The sequence below is a fragment of the Staurois parvus genome, unplaced genomic scaffold (assembly GCF_062004578.1).
Source record: "Staurois parvus isolate SC_StPar_1 unplaced genomic scaffold, SC_StPar_1.0 ptg000327l, whole genome shotgun sequence".
Classification (NCBI taxonomy): domain Eukaryota; kingdom Metazoa; phylum Chordata; class Amphibia; order Anura; family Ranidae; genus Staurois; species Staurois parvus.
The window spans coordinates 876,394-897,860 of record NW_028318123.1 but is presented as its reverse complement, the minus strand read 5'-3'; the positions used below and the strand labels follow the sequence as shown (position 1 = coordinate 897,860).

General features: G+C 41.7%; 1 protein-coding gene across 3 annotated transcripts in view; it reads right to left on the bottom strand.

Moving 5' to 3' along the window:
- Positions 1-461: 461 nt before the first annotated feature.
- Positions 462-21,467, bottom strand: part of NLGN4X (neuroligin 4 X-linked) — a 419,494-nt gene continuing 398,488 nt past the window's right edge. For all 3 annotated transcript variants that reach the window (XM_089683877.1, XM_089683880.1, XM_089683878.1), the window contains one exon: positions 462-2,601. In XM_089683877.1, coding sequence (XP_089540003.1) covers positions 1,758-2,601 — 844 coding nt within the window. In that variant the 3' untranslated portion in view covers positions 462-1,757. The remainder of the gene's footprint in view (positions 2,602-21,467) is intronic.

The following is a 21,467-nucleotide window of genomic DNA, read 5'->3' as shown; positions in this document are numbered from 1 at the left end:
TCATAAAAGAACAAAGAAAATTGCACACATTTGCTCATGTTCACAAAAAGCTATAGTGTGAATGCAGCCTAAGGCTGCAAACATGACTTCCTCTCTTCATCTCCATTATGGGAGGGAGGTGAAGGAATTAGTAGTTTACTGAGATAGCTTGAAAGGAAGATTACAATGTGTCATTACAGGGACACTGCATTTCTGGCAAAATCAGAAGATGTTTTCTCTACTTGCTATATGCCACACATCTAAGGACTGGTAGTCATAGAATTTTGTTCTTAAGTTAGATATCCCTTTAGTAAAACATATAACTCAATTTGAATGTTTGATGCAGACTTTGTTTCCTTAGGCTAGCGAACCTGTAGTAAATTCTATGTATGTTAAAAAAATACAAACTGTCACCCTGAGTAGCAAATGAGAAAAAACTTTTGGAAGCATGTTAAAAACCAATAATAGGAGAAAAAAATTGCTTTCTTTTTCCAATAAAATGTTCAGAATTTATTTGAAAACCATTTGGTGGTCTTTCTTTTTAACTTTCAGTACTGCGCATTACGCATGTGACAGGTACATAATTATTAAAAAATATAAATAAATGGAAAACAAATGAAAACAATGTTAACCCACATTTTATATGACAAACATCAGATGCTGGGCATATTGGATAAAGCATTATATTATTTAAAAGAACACAATATTCATCAAATTGCAATAATTAAATTCTTATTTTCATATAATTGTTTTCATTTTAAACATTGTGTATCCTACAGTGTGGTTTGAGTTTATATTTAGCATTTTTTAAAAATAGGGCAATAAGAAAGAACAGCAATTTTAAACATTCTTAGATACATCTTTTGAATAGTGCTCATTATTCTTGAATATTACCCAGTGCTCCAGATATTCAAGAAACAATAGTAAAAATGTAAAACATTAAAAAAAAGAGAAAAAAAGGTAAAATTGCACATGCATTTGTGTAACCTCAAAGGGGAGTTTTGCAGTTAACATATCCAAAATGTCATCTTCAAGAGAACTTGCATTATTTCCTACAAATGAATAAGATTATAAAATTCCTTAACTCTTTCTTACATTATTAAGAAGAAAACTCTTTTCTTTTTCTGGAGGCAACAGAGATGGAATTTGACTAATGTATATACACATAGGTCACAACTAAAAGCACAATCTTTCTAAAAGTTCTTCTCTTAAACTTAAAACAACAATAAAAGATATTTTTTAAACTCACAGCTATTTACATTTTTACAAACTTTTTTCTTCTTTAAATACAGTTCATGATGGCATATACCTTCATTGCCAGAACTATACATTTAATTCTGCATAGTCAGTCCTCGGTTTTAAATAGAATTTCCATTGTGAATTACAGCTTTTTAAAAAGCTCAAGATACTAATGTATTTGACCAAGGGGCCCTTGTTCTGTATGGCACATAGAGAACTCAGAAAACAAAAACAAAGCAGTAAAGACATTTCGTGTTCCAGAGCAGCTTTCCTCATTATTTATAATAGAGAAAACATCCATTTTCTTCAAGGAGACTGTTCAAAATATTAAGTTTATCAAAATTTTGTCTAGCAGGGGTAAATTCATAAGCAATATCATAACAGCAATTTACACAATTCACATCTTGGGCTGATCGGTATGAATATTAGACAATTCCTCTAGACAGGAATGAGTAAGAAAATAATTCCTTCTTTTCTACTTCTTCACAAGTTTTCTGTTTGTTTTTGTTTTCTCCAAGAGGATGGAAAACATGGCAAAGCTATACTCGGGTGGTAGAATGGCCATGGGGTAAATTAGTACTATTTTGGCCTCCACTGAAAGTATTAAAGGTATGCAGTGGTTGCATACCCGTTAATGTGTTCGGAATCATTGTTATTGTATTTGGAGTCATTAGAGGGATATCATCAGGGGACCTCCTCAGTGTGAGGGTGTAGTCAGGTGGACAGGTCAGTCGGAGAGTGTCGTGTGCCTGAAGAGCTTCACATTCATGATCATGCTCCAACTGCTTCATTTGCAAGGACATTATTTCTTCATTTTGAATATGCGCTATATCATTTGTTGTGTTCCTCTGAGGACTAGGTCGTCTGTGTGTTTCATGGCGTCTCTTATCTTTTTTGTAGTACAAAGCAGCAAAGGCTAAAATATTAAGAAACAAAAGGGAAGCTCCTACAGCAATGGTGACACTTAGTTCTGTAGAGTAATCTCTTTTATCTTCTGCAATGATAGTGGTTTCACCCAAAACATTCTTTTGTGTTTCTTTTGGATTATTTGCTGGTGTCATTGCTGGACGCTTCGTAGTAGCCCTTGACTTTACAGCAGGAGAGCGTCGTGTAACATACGGGAATGATGTCATATCCGGTGGTGGTACCTTGGTTGTTGTAGAAACATACTGAAATATTTCATTAAGGTTGTGTAGATGTGGTACTAATTCTAACCAGAAAGCCACTTTGGTTGCTCTGTAGTGATCTCTTACTCTTGGCTTTAGACCAATATGTAGATATAGCTGGTCTTTTGGATCATATTTAGACCAAGCAACTTCTTCAAATCTATTTGGCTTTGTATGTATGAACTTTGTGTCTTGTGGAACCGGTTTGTTTGGATCCCTGCAAAGATTAAAAAAGTTTAGTTAAACATATTATACACAAAGGCAATTTAAGATGATTGAGCTGTGTTTTTGTAATCAATGTTTCATGGATCTCTGGTATTCAAGAAATAGACTGTAAATACAAATTTTAGGTCCAAAATATATTAAATCGCACTTATTTTGGATGTTACCTTCTATTATATAGCAATCTTAAATGTAAGTAAATATTTATCTCAAGATATATATAAGTGTATATATATATATATATATATATATATATATATATATATATATATATATATCCTAAGCCCAAACATAAGCCATTCTTTCTGTTAAAATCCATCACTTGTCCCTCTGACCTTCATTAAAAATAAAGCCAAAAGTCAGCTGGATCAGCAGGCACCTTCCGACTTTCAGAACATGTGTGTCACTGTCAGTTCAACAGAACAGACTAATGACTATGGTCTAATGACTGGCTTCTGTTGAACAGTCTTGCTGGAAAACCAGCAATCAGTGCTTGCAATCAATGGCTGCACCTGTCAGAATACAATAGAACAGTGGGAGAGATCCCCGCATCACACATCATTGTGTTGATGCGGGATCTGTCAGTTTTTTTTCATTCAGCTCGCTGAATGAATGAAAAAACGTGGACATGTATACCCAGCTTATGAGTCGAATGGCAGACAAAGGCATAACCCCCAGAAATCAGTTTCAGTTCCAAACGTTAAATAATGAAATATTGTTTGCTCCAATATTTGGTAGTGGTATTACATGTGCTGCCTGTTATTTGTGTACATATCTAGCATTTTAGTTAAACAATATTACTTCTATGTACATCAAATTCTGTCTAAGCATTTTGTTGTGTATGTGCTATTTGACACAACAATAACACACCCTGACTTTAAGGGGTTAATTTACTAAAGGCAAATAAGTGGGTCATTTTGCAAGGCAATTTTCCCTTAATGTAATGAATAAGGTGAAGTTCTTCTGTTTTCCATTGTCCAATCACGTTCCAGCACAAAGTAGTTTTTTTTTCTACATTGGTTAGGTATTCTCAAAGTGAATTTTCCCCACATTCACTAAGCTAAGGGGAAATTACACTGCAATGTAAACAGCCTATTTGCCTTTAGTGACTAAACCCATAAGGCATGGCTCTGATGCCTGACTGTATTGCATAACAATGACACCTAAGTCTGGTTCCCAACTAAGACATTTTGCTCTGATAATTGAAGCTAAATTCTGTTTTATGATGCTAATTTTGTAAATAGAGTTACCAAATGCCACTGTATTTTAGACCAATTCAATAATGCACAAAAACATTTAAACTACACTTTAAAACAATAAATACATTATTGACCTCTTCTTCATGATTTCTTGTGGAATGATTGCTAAATTAGGAATATTAAAAGAATTTCCTTGATCAGAACCCTCTTCAAGTGGGATTTGATCAGGTCTGACACCCGAGTCAGGCACATACATTTGATATTCAAGAATGGCATCTGACCTTACCACTGAGTCTGCCACTTGACTCTAAAGTTTGAGTTTGGTACCTGACTTTGATGCTTGACTAAAATTAATGGTTTGGAGGCCTGAATCTAATGCCTGAGTCTGGTGATGATATATGCCTTGATGGGGCTTAACCTCCCTGGCGGTATTCCCGAGTGTAGCTCGGGGTAACATTTCAGTACCAAAAGCGGTAACCCCGAGCTACACTCGGGAATACCCTGCGGCGCTGCTCCGGCATGTGTTCTTCACTTACCTTACCCTGCGCTCCCACGATGTGTCCCCTGCAGCGTCCCCGGCCATCTCCTCCGGCCGATGCCGGCATCCGGCTTCTGTGTCCTGTCCCTGTGACGTCGGGACGTACAGGCGCCGCCGCCGGCGGCGGCGGGAAATTTAAAAATTTTAAAAAATGTCATTTTTTTTTTTTTTCATTTTACACAGTAAAACATTGCTGTTTCAACCTATTTCACATACATTTTGTCCCTAGTGCTTTGTCCTGCGCCCTGCCTGCATTTTGTCTGTTCTTTCTGCCTGGAAACTGAGAAATGTCCATGGCGTCCAAAAAGTGTCCCTTTAGGTCAAAAGCGGTTTAGATCAGCTAGAGAACAGCGATAGTAAATCAGAACCACTTACAGAATTGAGTGATAATGATTCGTGGGGGAAATTCATCATCAGAAACTGAAAACGATTTTGCGACTGAGCTCAGCAATGTGCGAACTTGGCGCTCTATTTCACATTTCAGTGTTTTTGGTTTGATTATATTATTGAATTCAATTTTTTATTATTTTTATATTATTTTTATGATTATTTATTAAATTATAATTTATGATTTTGTGTTTCAAATTTTATCATACCCGGGATGTTTACTAGACTCTTGTTCGGACAGATTTCAGTGAGTTTTTCCTAAAAATTACAGCCTACAATAAAAAAAATACATATTTCCATGCAAAAAAATGGTACCGCTTTCAGCACCAAAAATCTGAAATAATCATACCGCCAGGGAGGTTAATACCATTTAGATTAAGACTAGACTTGGGAATAGGGATGTGCCAAACTGCCCTGGGTTTGGTCCAAGCCGAGTACAGTGAACTTTAAAGAAGTTGAACAGAAGTAGAAATACTACTTCTATAAATGATGCTCATCTCCACTAAACAGGGAGCTGAACTGGAAATAGTTTGGGCATTAAGATAAATGTCCACATAGCAGGTTCAGACAGAACCACTGGCTCATCCCTACTTGGGAAAGAAAGTGAGCAAACTCATATTTTGATGAAGATTGATTGAGATTTATAGTAAGATTGACAGAGCTTGGAAGTTTTAAAGGGGGTGATAATGGGCATGGGGGAATGTATCTTAAAATGGACACCACACAGTCAAAGTCACTTGATAGTTTATCATTATTACATACAGTGCTAATTGTTATATTGTTACAGAACAGATTTTCTATTAAGTACAGTCAAGCTTGTGTAAGAACCAAAGGATTTAGAAACTCACAGAATTATTACTATATGTTTTTCAGCCTTACATTGACTTTCTTAAGACTTCCAATTAGGTTAACAGGAAACAGAAATTCTTTTTCACCTGTCTAGTGAATAGTCAGAGATTTAAATAAAAATGCCAAAGCCTCTGTTTCTCTAGTGCTGATTACTTCACAATGGCAGCATGAAATTTAAAATTGAAATACATTTCAACAGAGTTGCAGTTTGTTCTATAATGTTATGATTATTGCCCACATGTGAAACATTTACTTTATAGAAAGCATTGCTATCATTATAACAACACTGAACAATTCAGTCCAAGACACAGAATCAAGTACTGGCTTCAGGCTACTTGTACAAATGAACACATATTAACTTTAGGCTCCAAGACTTGTTTTTAAAAAAATATTGTGACAATGTTTATGACTTTGTGCACATATTTTTTTCTTTTTACTTTAACAATAAGAAGAAATATTTTAAAAGGATACCAATTCATAAAATACACATTTAAAAAATACATTCCAGTAATGATCTACTTATAGAATCCTGATTAATTTTTAGGCATGCAAGCAAAAAATAAACAAATATTGCAAATGAGTACAGGTGTATTTGCTTAATGTGAACACACCCTGAAATACTTCCACTGAATTTGACCAAAAATTACTGCTATGTATTTGCAAAAATATATTAAGAAAATGTATAGTGACTTTGTATGTATTTTCTTTTTTCTTTAATATAATTACGGGTAAAAAAAACATTTGTTGATTGGCACCATTGATCCATCATTGTACAGAGTCACTAACCTGTGTCTATATATTGACACATTTTATGTATTTGTTTTGTGTATTTGTTTTTTGTGTTTCTCACTTTGTATATCCATTTGTAATTTGTTTATTTATTTGTTTAGTGCTACACGTTTATTTAGCATTTACAATATATCTGGTATAGTATAGTGTTGGCTGTTTTGTTTACAGAAAGGCACCCTCCCTGAGGATGAAGTTGGTGAAAAATGCATTGGACCCACCGGGTAGGACAAATAAAATTACCTTCTTGATCAGAAAGGTTTTTTTCTCATGCAAACATTGTTATACATGTAGAGAAACTAAAGGAAATAACCAAAAACGTAAGACATTTAAGGCTAATTATGATGATACAGAATTTACAATTAGAGATTTCATATCGTGTTGCACTGAAGGGGTTATTTATGGTTTGGAATGCGAGTGCGGACTCCAATATATAGGGAGGACCAAAAGGTCCCTATGGAAACGCATAAGGGAACATGTTCAAAATATAATGAAAGGGTTCCCGAAACACGGTGTTTCCAAACATTTTTTAAAAAAACATAATAAAGACCCCTCTGGTCTCAAATTCTGGGGCATAGAAAAATATGTCAAACACTGGAGAGGTAGCAACCTAATAAGATCCCTCAGCAAATTAGAATCGAGGTGGATATATATTATGTACACCCAGACACCTCATGGCCTCAACATGGAGTTCGACCTTAATTGTTTTATTAGTGATTTTTAATTTATAAGTGCTATGTTTTTATATTCAGATTTACAGTGTGTTTCTTAGGTTTACATATTTATTGCCATGTTTTAATGTGTAAGATTCATTGATTTATCCCGTATTTATAATGTAGTAGGGGGGTATATATATATATATATATATATATATATATATATACACATTTATCTTTCATACTTAATATTAATTGTTTTTTTATATGTGAACCCAAGCTATGGGTGTAGATGCATGGCATATTTATTTATTTATTTATTTATTCAGGCCCTTTTAAATCTCTGTCTAGGTTGGTATTTAACGTATTAATTTATTTTTTATGGGTATTGTAGTATATCTATCTATTATTTTTTTATTAAAACATATACTTATTTTTATTAATTTTCAGCCATATGGCAATTTTTATGGTATTTTTATGATCCTTCTCTTGTAATATGTCAGCTTTTGGAGCTATAAATTACTTTTTCTCTTTAAGAGTATTCAGGGGATTGTACATTAACTTTTCCCTATGATGTGGATGTCGGGCTCCAGTAAAATGGCTGCCGCCAGTCCGCCCCTTCATTAGAACATCCCCTGAGAGCTCCTATATATAAGTATCATGGCACCAGTGGGCGTTAACCCTGATGGAGTCACAAGGCATGTGACGCAACGCGTCAGCACGCCATTTCCGGTATGAGGTGACGCACTTCCGGCAGCGGCCATATTGCTACACCTAGAAAACCATGCAGTACACCCATAGGATGTGGTGACAGGCGATTGTTACTGGGGAATACATGTGAGTGCTTTACCAAGCTTTATCTACATTTTAAAAAAAGGATACTGCACTATGGAAGGTTTCTTGCTTTATATCCTATATATGTAACCTTGAGTGGAGGTCGAGTGAATAAGGTGCGCTGGGCAGAGGTCTTTATCCAATCCCATGGTCCCAGTGATGAGGAGTGGAGTGGACAGGATCTGATATTGTTAATTATAGCCTGCGTGGGTCAATGTGTGGAGGTGAGCAGGCATTGCTGTCATTTGAGGATTTCTGTTCGTTTTTCACTGGAGTGAAGATCACGTCAGAACAGTCTCACTTGCATGGACTTTATGTTCCAAAAAAACACAGATACGTTTTGATTTGTTTGTTGTTTGGTCATACATAGTGTGTTCCCAAAAGTTATTGTTAAACAGCACGGGATGCTTTTTTCCTTTTTAAAGAACCACTTCACAATTATTTGAATTTTGTCACAATTTTAAGATTATGTTTCACTTATATTTGCTGAATGAGATATTTATTTGTTTGCTATATTTTTTTCAGTGAGCACTATTGTGTTGGCACTTCTAGCACTATATAGCACCAATCTTTACTTATTAGATAGATTTGATTTATAGCGCTTCACTATTCACAGTTACATAGTGTTGGCTGTGTTTTAATCTTTTGACCCAAATTTAAATATAAACTGGTAAACATACAGTAAAAATAGAAATAAAATAGAAAATCATTATAGTTTCCTTTAAACCAAGAAATACATGTATTAAGCAGGAGAATATGTGATAAATATGTGATCATGTAAAAAATATGTGTGCATGGGTTGAGAAATTAGTACAGGTATTGATATTGTTCTCCTAAATACTACTAGACTTCTAACATATTTGAGGTCTAACCATCTTTTTTTTTTTTTTTATATTGTAAAATTAAAGAATTTTGAGCTTTTAATTTTACTTAAAGTGTTATTAAACCCACAACAGTAAAAATCAGTCTGTATATGCAGTAACGCATGCTTCTTATACTCACTGTGGAACCTAAGGGGTTAATCCTCTGTATTGTGTAAAAGGGCTGTTTGGTCCTGACTTCTCTGATCCTCCCCTTCTTCCAGTGTCCCCCTCTTATCTCCTGATAAGATATATCATGTGGAGTCACTCTGCACATGCTCAATTTGGTGTGTATTACTAGAAAGGTTTTTTTTTTTCATGGGTGAGTGCATGTATCAGCACAGAGCCAATCAGCGCTGTACAGACAGAGGTCAGGGGTTCTGCTTCCACCTAGAGTAAAATGAAAACTCCTCCTACATTCTTTAACCAGTGCTCAGCTGAACACTGATAGAAGTCACAAGACTGCCCTAACTGTCGATGAAAAGGTATTTAGCAGTTTATATTTACTACATAATTGCACTTCCATATTCTGTGTACTATGGGAAACTAGATATAGTGAATGCAGGGTCCTGAGTTTAGTAACACTTTAAAAAAGGTACACTTTTGCTAGCTGTCTGCACATACAGCATAGTGCATTTATACCACTGTCATGGTTTCTTATGGGATATCGAACATATTTATCAAACAGTGGTTTATGCTATTGTAATAAAATAACTAAACTTTACTACATGTCATTAGACCTGCAATATCATTACATACAGTAAATACTGTATTTGAGAGTCAACCTGGGTCTGAGTAAAGGGGAGGTTATTTTGGGAGAACAGATTGTCAGGGCAGGAGCTGAGGAACGGACAGGCAGGCCTAACAATGTAACGCACTGGCTGACGACAACCACCACCCACAGACCGAAGTCCCTCAGGGCGCGGAGTCTAAGTCCCAGGCTGCCCTTCACCAGGGCCCCTGATGGTGGGGATGGACTTGACGCAGCCAGGAACCAGGTCGCGGCCCCCGAGACACCTCAGCTGCGGTAATGGCCGCCGCCAATGGCGTGTAGCTGGTGGAAGAGACAAAAGAGTAGTCAGACAAGCCGGGGTCAACAACAACAGGACAGAACAGTACAGGACAGCAGACGAGAATCACAGGTCACGAGCCGGGTTCAGCAACAGAGGGTCAGATTAAAGGAGAATACAAAGAATAGTCAAGACAAGCCGAATCAGATACCAGGAGAGTCACGAGAGTCAGAACAGAGTAACAGCAACACAAAGACACAAGACACAAGTGCAAAGAGCATGTGCGGGCCACAGGCTTATATGTCATCAGCCACACCCCTCTGGAGGATGGACCACAGAAACCTGAAGGCATAAAAGGGCTCCCATCATGCACAGCAGAATCCAAGATGGACACCAGCACATGAAGTAACATAACCACAGGGAAAAGGTAGGACCTTGACAGTACCTCCCCCTCAAGGGCCCCTCCCCCTCCGCGGCTCAACAAAAGGTTTCTGAGGAAAGCGGGTATGAAAAGCGCGGAGGAGGGCAGGAGCATGGACATCCGCGGAAGGAACCCAGGAACGCTCCTCGGGACCATAACCGCGCCAATGAACCAGGAACTGTAATTGACCGCGCACCAATCGAGAGTCCAGGATCCGGCTCACCTCATACTCCTCATGACCGTCAACCCGGACAGGACGGGGCCGAGGAAGAGAGGTAGTGAAGCGATTGCAGATCAGAGGTTTCAACAGGGAAACATGAAAGATATTGGAGATCCGCATCCCAGACGGAAGGGCAAGTGCATAGGCCACCGGATTCACTTTGCGGAGAATGCGGAAAGGACCGACAAAACGGGGAGCCAGTTTGGGTGTGGGCACCCGAAGATTGAGGTTGCGAGTAGACAACCACACCCGATCGCCGACCTGGTATGAAGGAGCGGGCAACCGTCTGCGATCAGCCTGGAACTTCTGGCGCTGAGCTGAGTCCCTCAAGGCCCTCTGGATCTGCCCCCAAGAAGAACGCAGGGCAGCAAGATGGTTCTCCACAGCCGGAATGTCCTGTGGTGAGAACCTCTCAGGTAATACCGCGGGTTGAAACCCATAGTTGGCCATGAAGGGAGACATCCCGGTGGAGGAGTTGACCGCCGAGTTCCTGGCAAACTCTGCCCACGGCAGGAGATCGGCCCAATCATCCTGATGGTCTGAAATATAACACCGAAGGAATTGTTCTAAGGCCTGATTGGAACGCTCCGCAGCCCCATTGGACTGCGGGTGGTAGGCTGATGAAAAGGAGAGACTAATACCCAACTGGGAGCAGAAGGCACGCCAGAATCTGGACACGAACTGACTCCCGCGGTCTGAGACAATCACCTTAGGTAACCCATGCAGGCGAAAAATCTCCCTGGAAAAGACCGTGGCCAGTTCCTGCGCTGTGGGTAATTTCCTGAGTGGAATGCAATGGCACATCTTGGAAAACCGATCGACGATCATGAGGACGACCGTATGACCCCGAGACACCGGGAGGTCTACAATAAAGTCCATCCCTAGATGTGACCAAGGACGCTCCCCATTGGGAATGGGTTGCAGAAGACCCAAAGGGAGATGCCGTGGAGACTTATTCTGGGCACAGATAGAACATGCCGCTACATAAGAGGCAATGTCGGCACGGAGGGTTGGCCACCAGAATAAGCGAGAGACGACCCAACACAGCTGGTTCTTCCCTGGATGCCCGGCAGTTTTGGCGTTATGGTAGGTACGCAGCAGGCGGGTGCGCAATCCCTCGGGTACGAAACATCTACCCTCCGGCCTCCCGGGAGGAGCATCAGTTTGAGCCGCCAAAATCTGCTCCCCAAGGGGAGAGGTCAGACTGGTGCGAATGGCAGCCAGGATCTGATCTGGAGGTATAAGTGAGATTGGCTCAGAGTCCTCCCTGGACAACTCAGAGTATTGCCGTGATAACGCATCAGCCCTGACATTCTTGGAACCAGGCAAATATGAAACCACATAGTTGAAGCGTGACAAGAACAGAGCCCATCTGGCCTGGCGGGGTGTCAATCTCTTGGCCTCCGAAAGATAAGTCAGGTTCTTGTGATCGGTAAGAATGAGGACCGGAACCGCGGAACCCTCGAGCAGGTGCCTCCATTCCTTGAGAGCCAGAATGATGACCAACAACTCCCGATCTCCAATCTGGTAGTTGCACTCAGCCGAGGAAAGCTTCCTGGAGTAGAACCCGCAGGGAAGTAGGGGTCCATCGGGTGACCGACGCTGAGACAGGAGAGCCCCTACTCCCGTCTCGGAAGCATCAACTTCGAGGACGAAGGGCAACCCAGGATTGGGATGCGAAAGAATCGGAGCCGAAGCAAAGGCAGCTTTCAGAGCCTCGAAAGCTCTGATGGCCTCGGATGGCCACTCGTGAGGGTTACTCCCCTTCTTGGTTAGGTCAGAGAGAGGCTTTGCCAATGTGGAGAAGTTCCTGATGAACTTCCGATAGTAGTTGGCAAAACCCAGAAAGCGCTGAATGGGCCGAAGACCATTGGGACGAGGCCACTGCAGAACTGCCGCAACCTTCTGAGGGTCCATGGAAAATCCCTCCGCGGAAATTATGTAGCCCAAAAAGGCAACCTGGAATCGATGGAACTCGCACTTCTCGAGTTTACAAAAGAGTCCGTTCTCACGCAATCGTTGCAGCACCTGCTTAACATCCTGGACATGGGACTCCATGGAGGTAGAGTAAACCAAGATGTCATCCAGGTAAACCACTACGCATTGCTGCAACAAATCACGAAGGACATCGTTTATGAATTCCTGAAAGACCGCGGGCGCGTTACACAATCCGAAGGGCATCACCAGGTATTCGTAGTGCCCAGTTCTGGTGTTAAACGCGGTCTTCCACTCATCCCCCTGTCTGATCCGTACGAGGTTGTACGCCGCCCTAAGGTCGAGTTTGGTAAAGACCGTTGCTCCCTTAAGGCGGTCGAATAACTCAGACATCAAAGGAATTGGATATGCATTTTTAATGGTAATCCGATTGAGACCCCTATAATCGATGCAGGGCCTCAATTCCCCACCTTTCTTCTTTACGAAAAAAAACCCCGCTCCTGCTGGGGAAGTAGACTTACGAATGTGCCCCCGGGAAAGCGCATCCACCACGTACTCCTCCATGGCCTTATTCTCCGCAACCGAGAGAGGGTACACCCTGCCACGTGGAGGAGTGGCCCCGGGTTGCAGGGATATGGCGCAGTCGTAAGGACGATGTGGTGGTAAGGTACCAGCGCGTACCTTATCGAACACGTCCCGGTATTCCCCATAGTCGGTGGGCAACGCAGAGTCCGAGGAGGCACACAATACCTTAACCGGCCCCCGGATGCACCCGGCCCCACACTGTGGAGACCATGAGAGAATCTCGGCTGTTTGCCAATTGAAGGTTGGATTGTGCCTCTGGAGCCAGGGATACCCCAAAACCACCGAATAGTGTGGGGAAGAAATCACCTGAAAACAGGCCAACTCCCTGTGAACAGCCCCAATGGCTACCTCTATTGGCAGGGTCTCGTGGGTAACCTGCGGCGGCTGCAGGGGCCTGCCATCTATTGCTTCGAGAACCAATGGGGCAGCACGAGCCTGCAGGGGAATGGAGTGCTGCGCAGCAAACGAGCTGTCCAAGAACAACCCACCGGCCCCAGAGTCTACCAACGCCTGGGCCGTCACCGAGCCCCCTGTCCAAGAAAGGACCACGGTGATCAGTGGCTTATCCTTGCGGAACGCCGGGGACGAGGAAACTCCACCCAAGATCTGTCCCCGACATGATCTCAGGTGCGAGCGTTTCCCGGACGGACCGGACAAGACTGCCGAAAGTGCCCACCGAGGCCACAGTACAGGCAGCGACCCTCCCGACGCCGAGCGGCCCGCTCCCCCTCGGAAAGGCGAGCAAACCCCAGCTGCATGGGTTCCCCACCAGACAAGCTATCCCCAGGAGGCGTGGGAGGAGAGGGAGGAACGGGTGGGACAGAAAACGCAGGTACCAGACGATTGGAAGGCCTCCGCAGGCGTTCCTTGAGTGAAGGCCTCTCCCTGAGCCTGGTGTCAATCAGGATCAGGAAAGAGATGAGCTCCTCCAACACCACAGGCAGTTCCTTAGCTGCAATCTCATCCTTCAATGAGTCAGAAAGACCATGGGAAAACGCAGCCACCAGAGCCTCATTGTTCCAACCGACCTCTGCCGCCAGGGTACGAAACTCTATAGCGTACTCGGCCACGGTCCGTGAACCCTGATGCATGGTCATGAGCAGCTTGGCCGCCGAGGCGGAACGAGCCGGTACGTCGAATACCCTACGGAAGGCATCGACAAAACCAGAAAAATCTTGAATCACCGGGTCGTTCCTCTCCCATAAGGGATTTGCCCAGGCCAAGGCCTTGTCTGAGAGTAGTGAGATGAGGAACCCCACCTTTGACCTCTCAGACGGAAAGGCGTGGGGTATAAATTCAAAATAAATACCCACCTGGTTGAGGAACCCACGACACTGACTCGGCTCACCCCCAAAGCGCTGTGGAAGAGGGGCTGAACCGGTCATACCTCTGGACACCGCGGGTGCCGCATCAGCCGCGGCGGTAGGCACAGCAAGCGGAACAGCAGCGGAAGCGACCACCGGAGCGACAACCGGCCTAATAACACCAGGAGTAAGGTGCGCGGTGCGTGCAAGCAGAGTTTGCAATGCCTGAGCGAACTGATCCAACAGGTGATCCTGTTGATCGAGTCTGGCGACTAGCATTGGGAGCGAAGGCGTGCCTGCACCGTCAGGGTTCATGGCACTTGTGTAATGTCAGGGCAGGAGCTGAGGAACGGACAGGCAGGCCTAACAATGTAACGCACTGGCTGACGACAACCACCACCCACAGACCGAAGTCCCTCAGGGCGCGGAGTCTAAGTCCCAGGCTGCCCTTCACCAGGGCCCCTGATGGTGGGGATGGACTTGACGCAGCCAGGAACCAGGTCGCGGCCCCCGAGACACCTCAGCTGCGGTAATGGCCGCCGCCAATGGCGTGTAGCTGGTGGAAGAGACAAAAGAGTAGTCAGACAAGCCGGGGTCAACAACAACAGGACAGAACAGTACAGGACAGCAGACGAGAATCACAGGTCACGAGCCGGGTTCAGCAACAGAGGGTCAGATTAAAGGAGAATACAAAGAATAGTCAAGACAAGCCGAATCAGATACCAGGAGAGTCACGAGAGTCAGAACAGAGTAACAGCAACACAAAGACACAAGACACAAGTGCAAAGAGCATGTGCGGGCCACAGGCTTATATGTCATCAGCCACACCCCTCTGGAGGATGGACCACAGAAACCTGAAGGCATAAAAGGGCTCCCATCATGCACAGCAGAATCCAAGATGGACACCAGCACATGAAGTAACATAACCACAGGGAAAAGGTAGGACCTTGACACAGATACAGTACTTCCCCGGCAACCCTGCCTATTAAAAACAGATGAGCTTATTGAGACATTGTGGTGAGGTGTCTGAAGAGAGGAGAGCTATTTTGCAGCCCGGATCCTTGTGAAAGCTGACACAAGGACAATTAGTAGAGGATGCAGGCAGTTTTAGGGGTGCAAGCCAGTCCTATGTCATGGGCTAAATCTGCTTAGACTTTAAAAACTACAGAAAGAGCAATGGAATACATTGGTACTGGTTAATATACAAGCACACATCTGCTATGAACAGGCAATGACTATACACCAGCAGAACCTAGCACAAGTATAAAGCCCCCTGTGAGAAGGCAATGACTGCACAGCTGCTGGCCCTGATGCCGGCAGCTTCAGTTCAACAAGAGACTAACCATTTGTTGCATGAACAAATGGTGGTCCTGTCAAATGCAGTGACCCAGCAAGCTGAAAGGCTTCCAGAGGACTCCACTATATTGGTTGTCCTGCAGAAAGCAGTGCAGAGCACTCTGCAAATGATGACCACTGCAGACAATGTTAAGGCTTATCTGGCAGTTTTTGAGTGGATTTCTACAGAAAGGCTGTGATATTGGCCAGAATTGGGTTGACTCCTACCATGAGGGGAAGCCATGTCTATGCATGGTGCTTTTTTTAAGGCCAAACCTGTCCATGTGCTACAGTAAGACCCAATGCACCTGCTCCAATATTGGCTGCAAACTAAAGAGTGGGTCACTAAGAGTCACCCATTGGCTGCAAACTAAAGAGTGGGTCACTAAGAGTATTGGCTACACTAAGAGTGGGTCACTTAACATTTCAGAGGGGTTGTGGTGGTATGCCAGAATGCAATTTGGGTTGCATGGAGTCCCTGACACTTTTCAGAGATCAATGGATAAAGTACTGACTGTGACACTGTATCAGTGGAGCTTAAATTATGTTGGACCCTTGAATCATTGGGTATTCCTCCAGTAGTTAGCCATAACCCTATAGTCCTAGTACTCAAGTCAAATGGAACTTGGAGGTTTTGAAATGAAATTTAAATGAGGTCTCCAACCTTAGTGCATATCCCATGCCTCAGGTAGGTACATTAATTGATATAGTAGATTAAGCCCATCCCAATACATTACCACTCTTGATTTAACAAAGGGGTACTGACAGATTCCACTCTATGAAGAGTCTTAAAAAATGGCATTAGCCATGCCAGAGGGGTTGTGGTGGTATGCAAGAATGCAATTTAGATTGTATGGAGCTATGGCCACTTTTCAGACAGTCGTGGATGAAGTCCTGAGATCCCATAAGGAATTCACAGGAGCTCCCCTGGATGAAATTGCCATGTTTAGCCAGGACTTTGAAAGCCATCTAAAAAGGTCCAATTAGTACTGGATGGCAGGGTTTTGTTGAACACTTAGAAAAGGAAGATTGGGTTAGAGGAGGCCCGTTTTTGTGGTATGTTGTAGACAGAGAAACTCCAGCTGAACAAGGTGGATGCAATCCAAAAGTGGCCTGTCCCCTCACCAAAAAGTAGGCATATTCCATTCTCACCATTTTAAACATATTTGTTCCCAACTTTGTTAGCTTGGCCACACCTTTGACAGACCTTACAAAGGTGAAAGCCCCACTGTCAATCATGGGAATCCAGAGGCAGAGGCATCATTCCGCCACTTAAACCAGACATTGTGCCAGCAACCAGTCTTCAAAGACTTGGACATTCAGAAATAGTTCATTGTACAAAGAGTTGATTCAGACCTGGAAATTGGTGAAGTCTTGACCCAGCTAGCTGGGAGAGAATAGCATCCTGTCATGTACTTGAGCTGAAAGTTTACTCCAGCTGAGAAAAAAAATTCAAATGTTGAAATGGAGTGGATTCTTTTTTTGCTTTCAAATTATTAGTGGCGCATAAACTTGGGGAAAGCATCAGAATGAGGATGCCCTTTTTCAGGTCTATTGCTACTTTGGGTGAGGTGCCCAGACCACTGGCCTGGAATGGGGGGAGATACAGTATATATGTGGAGAATTAGCCTTAGACTGGGTAAAGAGGAGGTTAATTTGGGAGAGCAGATATTTTCTCTGCATTCCTACCTATTAAAAACAGTTTAGCTCAGAGAGAGTGTGGTGGAGGTGCCTATAGAGAGGAAAGTAATTTTTCATCATTCATGCCTGTGAAAGACTCTCATGTTTTGGATTTATCAGCGCTGTTATATTTTGAGTCTGTGCACATTTCTGCCCGCTGTTTAAAAGATGTGTATTGTGGTGACAAGAACCTGTTATTTGTTTGCTTGCAATGAAGCTAAATGAAAAGCCTGTATTTGTTCCACTGCGTGTTTGCTGAACACTAAAGAATATTTTAAGAATACAAACTGTCTGATGGATGCCTGTTTTCCCTCTGGACCTGATATATATATATATATATATATATATATATATATATATATATATATATATAGATAGATAGTTTAAAAACTGTAATTTATGTTTTCAATGATTTGTCAGGTACATTGAAGTTTAGCATATTTTATACTCAATTTTACAATTTTGCTTAACAGCATGTTCCTCTGTAAAGGAGAAACCTGGTTTTATATGAGATATTCTAGAACTTTATGTTCCTTATACTTCATCTAAATGCGAAGCACAAAATTTTGGCTGTATAGTAATTGCTCTTTTATTGCCATGAACATGATTCAGTTTTTATCTTTTACTCGCTATGCCTACAAATTACAAAACTAAAAGACCATGAATGCTGGGGAATTTAGAAACTTTGAAACTATTTTCACTGCTTGATCAAATTATAAAGCAACTTTTTAGCTAACAAAATAAAAAATACAATTGCTGTAATTTTATTTATTGATCGTAGATTATATATGTAAGTGAAACTGTATGACAGTATGACAGTATGACAGTCAGGTAATGAGGGCCCTCTAGTGTCTGATAAATGCACTAGTCCCAATTATAGAGCCCATGTCATACCGTGGGAAGCAGTGATATCTGGTTCACAACTAGTTTGACTTAACAGTGTATATAACTTTTTGTAAGAACACATCTCGCAACTATTGATGGTACATTTAACTCTGTTGCTGCCACTGATGTAAGACTTATGTTGGTAGTGGAAGTGATTTGGACAGCTGTAAAGCCACCTGATTCCTTTCACACGCACACAGTGAACATGCTTGCCACAGTGTCTATCCACCCAACCCTATATTCTGAGCTCATTACCCTGGAAAACAACACAGAAATTGCTTGAACTAGCAGAGCACTACAAATTTCTGTATACTGTAGTCTACAGCATAATTAGTTCAACATGACAATGTTGTCATGAAGTCAACTGATACATCTCTTTTCACATTTGAGTCATAGGACTGATTCAGGATTTTTTGTATGTGTAGGCTTTGGTGGCCTTAATTCACAATGACAACGACTTCAACTGCTTCTCCTTCATTCACAGAATACGATATAATGTGTGACAATATTCGTAGGAGTTCTATGAATGGTGGAGATAGCAGAAGTGGATGGGAGAGTGGTCCAACTTTTCTCTGTAGCATTGGTTTGTATTAATTCTCATAGTGATGGATGACATCCGTTCAGGGCAGTATCCAGTGACTCTGAAGTAGCAGGGATTTTTTTCAGCAGGAACATTGGGGAATGCAGTTCTGTCACCTCCAGCAATAAATATATGTAATAGCCAGGGGTGCTGGAGTGATGCTGGCTGCTGAGGATCTATTGCTGCTAGAGGGAATCTATTTTTACATGGGGGTCTATTGTTGCTGGGGAAGTCTATTGTTGCTGGTGGGAAATCTATTGTTGCTGGGAGGGATCTTTTGTTGAGGGAGAGGTCTGTTGATGCTGGCTGCTGGGGGATCTGTTGTTGCTGCAGGGGGTCCATTGCTGCTGGGGTAGCATTTTGTTGCAAGGGGTCCATTGTTGCTGGGGAGGGTCTATTGTTGTGGGGGATCTACTTTGGCTTGGGGGGGACCTGTTTTTTCTGGCTGCAAGGGACCTATTTTACTGATTTTTATGTTATCATGAACAAATTTCATACAAATTTTTTAGCATCAGAAAATGATACTTGGTTCTGTATTCTCTAAAAATGGGCGGTACTGGGAGGTAGGTAGGGGATGGAACCAAAGGACAGTGCTCGGAGGTGGGTAGGGGATGGAACCATGGGATGGTGCTCAGAGGTGGGTAAAGGGTGAATACAAGGGGTCACTCAGAAGGGGCGAGTTCCTGCACCTATTCTCTATGAAAAAAAGGCCTGTGAAGGAGACACAGTAGGGAAGATTTTTACGAGAAGCAACTCACTGCAGCTGGTTGGATATGCGCCATTGCACATAATTATTAAATATGCTGCTGTATCTCCCCAAAAATACTGAACTTCAGCTTCAAAGGATAGGATCACCATATATACCTACATAAATAGCCCATATAATGAACTTGGTTTTGAATCATTTGCTTCAAGGTCAATACAAAGGACAAGGGGACTCTTTCATACTGAAAAAAGGCTTAACCTTTGCATACAGAAAAGCTTCTTCATAGAAAGAGCAGTTGAAACAGGTTCCCTAAGGAAATAGTTCCAACCACCTCAGTTAATTGTTTTAAAAATGCTGGATGCATTTCTGAATGGACAGAATACAACTGTCTATAAATATTTACAAGTAATAACACCAGAGATTGTTGATCAAGGAAATATCCAATTGCTTTAGGGTACCAGGAAGGATATTTTCCCTTGGTGGAGCAAATGTGGGCATAGGAGTCTGTATATTGAAGTTTTTATTTTTTTATGGTTTAAACTAGGACTAGTGTCTTTTTTAACCTATGTAACTGGCTCTCAAAGTACTGCTAAAGGTGAATGAGGTGCTGTGTCCTAACGTTAATTAGCTTCCTGGCTTTTACAAAGTCTAGTGTAAGATTTCACAAACAGAGATATAATTTTTTTAACCAATATGTTTTGATACCAATGTTTACTCTTCATCCTACTGTAATATGAATGTGTATTAGTGGTATTAAACACTAGATGGTAATGTAGTATATTACATTGTTTTTGTTATAATAATGATAATAATAGGAAATCCTCTTTTACTTTTAGTTTAGTTACTTTTTTGATAACTTTTAGTAACACCAATAATAATAATAATAGTAATAATAATATAAATGATGTCACTTATTTCCTAGCCTAAAATATTAACTAAAAAAATCATAGGTTTCATCTTTATTGTCATCATCCATAGAGGTGTCATCACATTATTTTTCTAAATATTATACAGTGATACATGCTTCATTCAGTGAGAGATAGGATTTCTGATTTGGTAGACAATATACATTAAAAGGTGCACTAAACAGTACAAATTTTCATTTACTGCATTCTCTGAAAGCAGCTAAACTACTTTGTGCTTTCCCCTATTTAAGGTTTGAATTGAAATAGGTTTTACTTTTAAAGCTTGCTTTGCAAACAGAAAGTATGGCTTGCAATAACTTCATTTAAAGTTCCTCCATTCATTTCATTCCTCATGCTTGGATTTCTTTAGGTCTGCATTTGCTGCCACAAGGCAAATGTACAGATGTTATATTTTGAAAAGTAAGTAAACATGTTTTGTTTTATCTTCACCGAATTTTTTATCCAAGCAGTGGTTAGTAACATTTGAGGTGCAGGCATACAAATTTGATCATACATGGAGAGCCAAGCACTGATGATAGTAATAGAATTTACTATTTTCTATTAGTTGGTTTATGTAAATTTCACTCTCTTCTGGTACATCAGGCTAGTGCTATTGTAATGCAAGCCTGCATAGGTTAACAATGACACAACCAAAACTGAATTGCATGAAGCCAAACACATGTCATAGTCAAATGATTGCATGCTCTGATTTAACCGCTCTCCCACTGCCCTGCAGCAGAAATACTGCTACAGGGTGGCTCAAAATCATGTATGTATATATATATATATATATATATATATATGTGATTTTGCATTTCTGGGTAGGGGGCACGTGCTAGCCGAGAGCGCCCTACCAGCGCCTCACCTGTCTATCACCGGGTCCCGGCCGGTAATCCCCCACCAGCAACTCTCCCCTGTCAGCTCCTGCATAGCAGAGCAATACAAAGCAATATGCTTACACAGTAAAACACACACACCACATAGCAAAACACAACACAGCTCACAGTTAACCCTTTGATCGCCCCAGATGTAACCACTTCCTACCCTGTGTTATTACTACTCTTTCAGAGCTTTTTATTAGCACTGATTACTGTATTGGTGTCATTTGGGTTGTTAGTGACAGTTAGTCAGTTGCCCCCGAGTGTCAGAATGCCTGTCGCAGTCCCGTTATAAGTCGCTGATCACC